The 7908-nt window shown below is 40.9% G+C and overlaps 1 protein-coding gene across 1 annotated transcript; it reads right to left on the bottom strand.

The window, feature by feature from the left end:
• Positions 1–1011: 1011 nt before the first annotated feature.
• On the bottom strand, positions 1012–7482 carry LOC143892382 (putative multidrug resistance protein). Its single transcript, XM_077396972.1, has 4 exons — positions 7082–7482; positions 4436–4976; positions 2367–4312; positions 1012–1680 (listed from the first exon to the last, which is right to left on the bottom strand). Exons 1-4 carry the CDS (start codon positions 7399–7401, stop codon positions 1299–1301), a joined length of 3189 nt encoding a protein of 1062 aa, XP_077253087.1. The 5' UTR covers positions 7402–7482; the 3' UTR covers positions 1012–1298.
• Positions 7483–7908: the final 426 nt, after the last annotated feature.

Here is a 7908-nt window from a genome sequence, read left to right as displayed (position 1 = left end):
TTAAATCTTGTGCACGGATCCCCTTCGGCATGGGACTATGAACATGTGGGTCACCTCATGTTGATCCACCAGATCAACAGCCCCAATCACATATGTTCCACGTGGGACCCGATGCTGATCTTTAGGATTCAATCCTAATGGTTATCTCTGTGCAGTCCCTTTACCAGCTTTGGAACTGTCAAATACCCCAAGGACAAAGACATCCCACCTCCTTGCATGTTCTTTCATCTCCACATAAAAAATATGAACAAAAATTGCATACACCTTTACCTTATCCCTGATTTGAAGCCTAGACTGTTACATAAGTTTAGAGAGGCTAATCAGGTAGCAGATCATCTTGCGAATTATGCCTGTGGAAAGAAAATAAAGTGTATTTTCGAATTGGAAAGATCTTTCCATCCCAAAATGGCTAAAGGAGCTTCGAGATGCAACCTCTTGGATTTTTCTATTCTATCAATAAAACATAAGGTGCCGGCCCAGGTTCCGAGTTAAATTCTGGGTTAAAAAATTGCATAATTCTTCACCAGGTGTTACACATTTTGCATATTTTTGCATCAGCAGGGCCATTTATGTTTTCTGATCAGTAGATAATGCTGCTGTTTAAGTTTTCGGATCAATTGGCTTACATACCATGCTGCTTCATAGATTAGCGATGCTGCATTGTGCTTGCTGTGAATGCTTTCACCTCTATTTGTTTATTTATGTTGCAGCTTTTAAATTTTATTCTTTTGTGGGCATGGCTTTCTACTCCATGCATTACAGTCCTTTATATTGACAAAAGCTTCGAAGGTGGAATATAACAATAGGCAAAATGAGACTATAACCAGAAGAGAGGCTTCCAACCTTTTCTGTTGATACAAAATTTCAGAATGATTATGCATTGGAGGTTTCACCCTTCTCAATTTTTATCTTCACACTTTCGATCCAAATCAGCACTATTAAAATTCCATTTTCTTTATATCCCTACTTGAAGAAATAGTAATACTACATATGAAGTTGGTTCATGCCGAAATACGATTTCAAACATCATTAAATAGCAATACCATATGGACACCCTGTGAATCATGATCAGTTACAAAATTATCACACCCCGGATACAATATTTTCAATTCGGAGACATTCAAATGTCTTGCAAAAGCAGGATTTTACAGTGAAACCAGTGCAACTCTGTCCCAAATCACAATTATCCATGTTCCTGGTATGAAGAGACTCAAGGGAGTAGCATTTTGCGTAGAATTTTACACTACACCCAAAGGCAGCCTAAACTTTCTCCTTCTCCATTCAGTTTTGCTCTTGTCCTATGCTCTGTAAGGTGAGTTTCCACTCTGCTGGAGTTTTAGCAGGGAGTAGTAGGCGCCACGGCGACCTATGGAAAGTAGTTCACTGTGTGATCCTTGTTCCAAAACTTTTCCATTCTTTATCAGTGCTATAGTATCTGCTTTCTGAATTGTGGATAGCCGATGAGCTACGACTACACATGTTCTACCCACCATCATCTTATCCAGAGCTTCTTGAACTAAGCTCTCCGATACGGTATCAAGTGCACTGGTTGCCTCATCCAAGAGAAGAATTGCGGGCTTCTTCAAAATCGCTCGAGCAAGGGCAATCCTTTGCTTCTGGCCTCCAGAGAGCTGTACTCCTCTTTCTCCACAGTATGTTTCGTACCCATCCTTCATGGAGCTGCAGTCATCATCAACCAATCTCAGCCACGAACATATAAACATTAAGTTGTTTATGTAACAATATGGTTATAACCATGGCTTTAAATTTCGGCCGAAATACCGAAATTTCCACCAAAATTTCGGATTTCGGCCGGGACCAAAACCAAAATTTATACTGAAATTTTAAACGATGCGGCCGAAAGTATAAGATTTACACCAAAACCAAAATTTCTGTTTCGGCTGAGGCTGAAACCGAGACCGAAATTTCAAACCTTGGTTATAACAAGTAATATGTTAAAATATTTAATAGGTTAAGTTGATGTTTTATTTCTATTTAAGAAACTTGGGATTTGTTAGGGACCAGCGTTGAAGGAATTTCGCAGGTGGGCTGTTGCATGAGAGAGCAGCCACCTCAGATGAGTTAAATGAATAAAACAAAATCTGAGCCTTTGTGGTTGCTCTCATGCAAAAGCCCGCCCGCAGAATGCCTTCTGCGATGGTCCCTATCAAATCCGAAGAAACTTACTATTAGAATTAGTAAAATTCAAAACATGTGGTGGTTGTAAAGTTGTAGTAGCAGTATTTAGAAAAACGAACAGAAAAAATAGATATAGAAGTTTATCAGAAAATCTTGAAGTACTAGAATCTAATACATATCCGACAGAAGGAGAAAATAGACATTCTTGGCAATCAGCTTAATTATACCTTATGAATTGATGAGCATTGGCAAGAACTGCAGCCTCTGTAATCTCGGTTTCAGTAGCATTCTCTTTTCCATAAGCGATGTTCTCCCGGATTGTACCTGCAAAAAGTGTGGGCTCCTGACTGACCAATGCGATATGTGACCTTAAAAATCTCAAATTGTAACTCTTAATGTCTCTTCCATCTATTTCTACCGATCCTGACAATGGGTCGTAGAATCTCTCAATCAGACCAATAGTAGTAGATTTCCCGGACCCGCTTTGCCCAACCAATGCTACTGTGCTACCAGCTTCAATCTTGAGACTTAGACCTCTGAAGATCATCTGTTCAGGCCTTTCTGGATAAGCAAAGAACACACCCTTGAACTCAATTCGTCCCTTAATCATCTTTTTAGTCTTGATGCCTTCAGGGGCATCGGGCTCTATTTTGCTGTGCCTATCTAGGATTGCAAAAACCGATTTTACAGCACCTCCACCCTTAGCTAAATCAGAACTCATGCTCCCTGCGTCGGCAATTAGTTTACCTGTGCTTATCAAGAGGAAAAACGCTTGAAACAAATGTTTTGCGGTGATTGTTCCTTGAATCATTAGCCTCCCTCCATACCAAAAAGCCCATGCCATGCTACCTGTAATGAGAAATTGCGAAACAAAGAGACCAAGACCTGCAAACCAGGACTGTTTAACACTCTCCTTTCGCGGGGCTTCTAGAGCGCCTTCATAAAGGCTTAGTATCCTTTCCTGTGAAGAAAATGCAGTAATAGTCCTATGATTCACCACAGCTTCACTAGCCAATTGACTCCCTTCAGTTTGTGCTTTCTTTGCCTTCTCAGATAAGCTTGTCATCAAAACACCCCTTGAATACAAGCTGCCTATGAGTAAAGGTTGAACTGCTATCATCACAATTGCTAGTCTCCATGTGATCACTAGTGCTAATGTAAATGCAGAGCAAGCTGTAACAAAAACCTGAAGTAGCAAAGATATTCGATCACCGACAAGGGATCGGACTATATTGGCTTCACTGGCTAGCCTTGCAGAGATTGCGGCACTCGAGTTTTCATCTTGATCGAACCATCCCATCTCAAAAGTTAGCATTTTTTCAAGCATTTTCTCTCTTATCCTTTTGGTTAAGCTCTCTCCCATGATTGCAAAGTTGTAATGCTGGATGATATTGCCAACGAGTGTGATTAATCCTAAGGATAAGAAGACAAAGTAATAGACTTTGATTTTCGATCTGATTTGGTCATTGTCGGTGAGGAAATAAATTGAAAGAGCCGATCCCATGCAGTAGGAATGTACGGTCTGAACTGCTCCGAAACTAACGGCGCCAATGCAACCCATTAAACCTCTCTTCCACTCGGGTGCGTTCATTTTGAGCAATCGCCATTGGGAAGGAGAAGAATAATACTGTTTACCATTTTCTTCTTCTGGTTCACAGTAGCTCATGCCTTGTACAAATGATTGAGCTGGGCTTGGGCTGCTATACCTGCTTGACATTGCACTACCTGGACTCATCATATTCATCATGTTATGATAACTCATCATATTCACCATATTATTATTGTTGGTTTGTCCTGGTAGAGAATAATAAGAGTTAGACTCTTCATTTTTGGTGGTGGTTTGCTGCATTTTCAACATTTCGGCATAGGCTCCACCTTCACCATCATTCATTTGAGTGAGTTGATCGTGCGAACCTGATTCAATGACTTTCCCCGATTGAACCACTACTATCAAATTAGCATTACGGAGAGTGGAGAGACGATGGGCAATTATTATTGTTGTTCTTCCAACCGAGGCCTGATCCAACGCGCTCTGTACAACTCTTTCAGACTCTGCATCTAATGCACTAGTAGCTTCATCTAATAGTAGTATTTTCGGGTCTTTGAGGATTGCTCTTGCAATTGCAATCCTTTGCTTTTGACCCCCAGACATCTGAGCTCCAAATTGACCAACCTGTTGAAAAAAAGATAGTTTTTCGACTATGTAAGGATTCACTAACAAACTCTATTCTTGTATGTTTCATTAAAAAATGACAACTGATTACTAGATGGGGGATTAAGAGTTAGAACAATTTACTTGAGTTTCGTATCCGTCAGGCAATTTAACAATGAAATCATGTGCGTTGGCTGCCTTCGCGGCGCTAACAACAAGGTCCATTGAAGCTGTTTCATTGCCAAACAATATATTTTCTCTAATAGAGGTTGCAAAGAGGACAGGCTCTTGGCTAACCAAACCCATCTGAGATCTCCACCACTTCAACTGAAGTTTTCTGATGTTCACTCCATCTAACAGAATATCTCCTTTGATGGGGTCATAAAACCTTTCGAGCAAGGCGATGACTGTAGATTTACCAGAACCACTGCCACCAACCAAGCCTACAGTCATACCAGCCCTCACTTTGAGACTGAATCCTTGTAAAACTGTGGAATCTGGTCTTGATGGGTAACTGAATTCAAGGTTTTTAAATTCAATATCTCCTCTCACGTCTTGTAGAATTACTCCTTTTCCATTATCGGAGTCGATGGCGGGAAGCCTATCAATCATCTCAAACATTCGTGAAGCAGAAGCCACGGCCGCGGACAAGGAGGTAAGATGAGGAAGTGCGCCCATAATAGCCCTGAAAGCATCAATGCCAAAAGAGTGAGGTTTGAATTCTAACATAGATAACAATGGAAAGATCAACAATGTACATTTTTTATTGTTACTGAAATTTCAAGGTTGTTAGAGGGCAAGCCTTGGCGCAACAGTAAGGTTGCTCCACAATGGTGGTCATGGCTTCGAGTCACAGAAACAACCTCTCTGCAAAGCAGGGGTAAGGCTGCGTACATCTAGCCCTCGCCAGACCCCGCAGTGGCGGGAGCCTCATGCACTGGGCTGCCCTTTATTGAAATTTCAGGGGCTGGGCGTACTGCTCTATAGTTCAGGAAACAAAGAACATAGGAAAACATGTGCCATGATAGTGATCTATATCTTGAAATTTTCAGCAAGAAATGTTGCAGTTGGCACAACATCAAGACATTCATGGTGGAGAAAACTACATTACAACCAATGCTGCCCACTTAGTTGGGTTCTTAATTTGGACATATTAATAGGGTGACACATCTAAAGAATGGGCCTCATGCATGATTAGTAATAATGGCGACTCACTCCCAAAAAAGATTCTTGATTCCCCCATTGAATTGCAGGTCTTTTGATGCAGGGAGCGTCGAGCATCAATCAACAACGTAAGATGGAGATCACACAAGCAGGCACTAGATCATCTCGTGGGGGTTTGAAAACCCATTCCATGATTTTGGGAAAAAAACTCACAGATAACACGTTAAAGGGGCCATGCTCCTTCACAGAGAATGTTCCAAAAATTAACTTTATTCAAACGAGCCAAGATCACGTGATTTGACTAAGTTATGTACGATGTACGGATATTGTCTGCTCTTCCATTCCACCTGCAGTTCCATAAGTCTCCCGACCCTTTATCGTTGTGTCCATCATAAGCTTCCCACATACGACCGCGGGAACAATGTATGTGAGGTTGAAGGGAAGAGCATCCAAGGCCAGTGATGCTGTCCAGGGAAGAGAAACAGAGGAAAAAGGAGAAGAGAGAAAGGGAAGAGAAGAAGAGCAGAAGAAGAATGGATGAAGGAGAAGAGGGGAGGGAGAAGAGGAGAAAAGAGAAAATTAGAGGGGAGAAATCTCAATCAATTCAATTAATCATCAAAAACCAACAAAAATCTGTAATTTGACCTATAAATAGGAAATGAAAATAAAATTCCATAGAAAATAAAAGCCCTAAAAAATAAGAACGTGGAAATAAAAATTCTAGAAACTAAATACTATGGCAATAAATCCCTAAAAGTTCTAATGGGAAAATATGCCTCTTATTGGGCCTACAATCTGCATCAGTCAGTCTCCATGCTAGTCTCCATAATGTTTTCACTGAGTGATATATGGCACACCTAGTCACACAAGGCTTTGCCCAACAAGAGGGCATCGATTGTGGTGATACTTTTACCTCTACGGCGATTACCTCTATGTTGAAACAGACGGGCATTGGACTAAACTTGTCTCTCGCTACATCAGAAAACATCTTGACTTCGCCGATGCTCGGTTTCCACGCCATTGTCTTAATTACCCGCGCCCTTCATTGCCTTGAACATGCATACTGCTCAATCATGGCACCAAAGACACAATTTGTTCCACTTTGAGATAGGCTTCTATGGGTCCAAAATGGATACATTTTTGTTTCTTTCGTTCCACTTTGAGATAGGCTTCTATGGGTCCAAAATGGATACTTCTTTATTTCTTCTTCGGACAACTTCATCATTATTGTCTTGGTATACATCAAAGAAATTATTGTGACTAGCAACTTCATCATTATATGTTGGCTACAACTACGGCTTCAAGTTCTGATTTTCTTATATGTTTTGGAGAAAGGCAGTATTTATCTTTTATACTTTAACACTCCCCTGCACGTGTGGCCCACTTGGCAAACACGTGGCACATGTGGTCCCACTTTGGGCTGACCATCGCATGTGGAATTTTGCTATCCGGGAGGTTTGAACTCAAAACCTTTGGCTTTGATACCATGTTAACTTACCAACTTCTCCAAAAGCTGGAGAAGCTTAAGCTTTTGGAGAAGTTAGTAAGTTTCTAGCATGGTATCAAAAGCTTAAGCTTTTGGACAAGTTGTAAGTTAACAAGTATGTATAGTAAGAGAAAACTCACAGTCCTCCAAACATGACACAGATCCCAGCAATGAAAACATCTCCACCTTTAGCTCCCATCTCAGTCACCAAAATAGTACCAACCCAAGCTTGATGGGACCAAATAGTGAAAACCATTCCGAAGCTCCCGATAGCTAGTCCCTTCAGAATTCCTATCTTTATACCGAGCTTCATGCTCGGCTCGAGTGCTTTACTGAATCTCTCCAACATTCGACTCTCTCCAACATAAGAAACCACTGTTCTGATCGACGAAACTGCTTGCTCTGCTATTCCACCTGCAATTCCATAAGTCTCCTGACCCTTCATCGCTGCGTCCATCATAAGCTTCCCACATATGACCCCAGGAACAATGTATGTGAGGTTGAAGGGAAGAGCAGCTAAAGCTAGCCTCCATGAAAGTATAAATGCAGCAACGAGTGAAAAGACAAAGCTGGATAAGTTGGTAATGAAGTTGGGTATCTGCATGAAAAAAAAATTGTTGCACAACATTGGCTCATTAGTTATAGATCCACTTATGTGCAAGTATATGTACACATCAGTTTTTACTGATGGAAATAAATTATGATGTCCTGATCAGGAACACTTCAGCGATGCAAATGGCTGTAAAATTTGGGAAAATTTTGAAAGTGTTCGGCCCAAAAATGTGTTTTCTCTTTATATCTGCACGACCATGTTTTGATAATGGGTAGAATTCACCTTGTTTTACACATTTTAAGTGACTACTGTGAGTTTTTTGGGAATTGTGAGTTCACCCCATTATCAGAACATCGTTTTTGCAGATATCAATAGCCTGTATATGTACAGTTGGGGCTCTCACAATTGATGCTC

The sequence above is a fragment of the Tasmannia lanceolata genome, unplaced genomic scaffold (assembly GCF_043159265.1).
Source record: "Tasmannia lanceolata isolate RefF3 unplaced genomic scaffold, GAP_Taslan_0.1 ptg000015l, whole genome shotgun sequence".
NCBI classification, from domain to species: Eukaryota; Viridiplantae; Streptophyta; class Magnoliopsida; order Canellales; family Winteraceae; genus Tasmannia; species Tasmannia lanceolata.
This window is presented reverse-complemented; position numbering and strand designations above follow the sequence as displayed.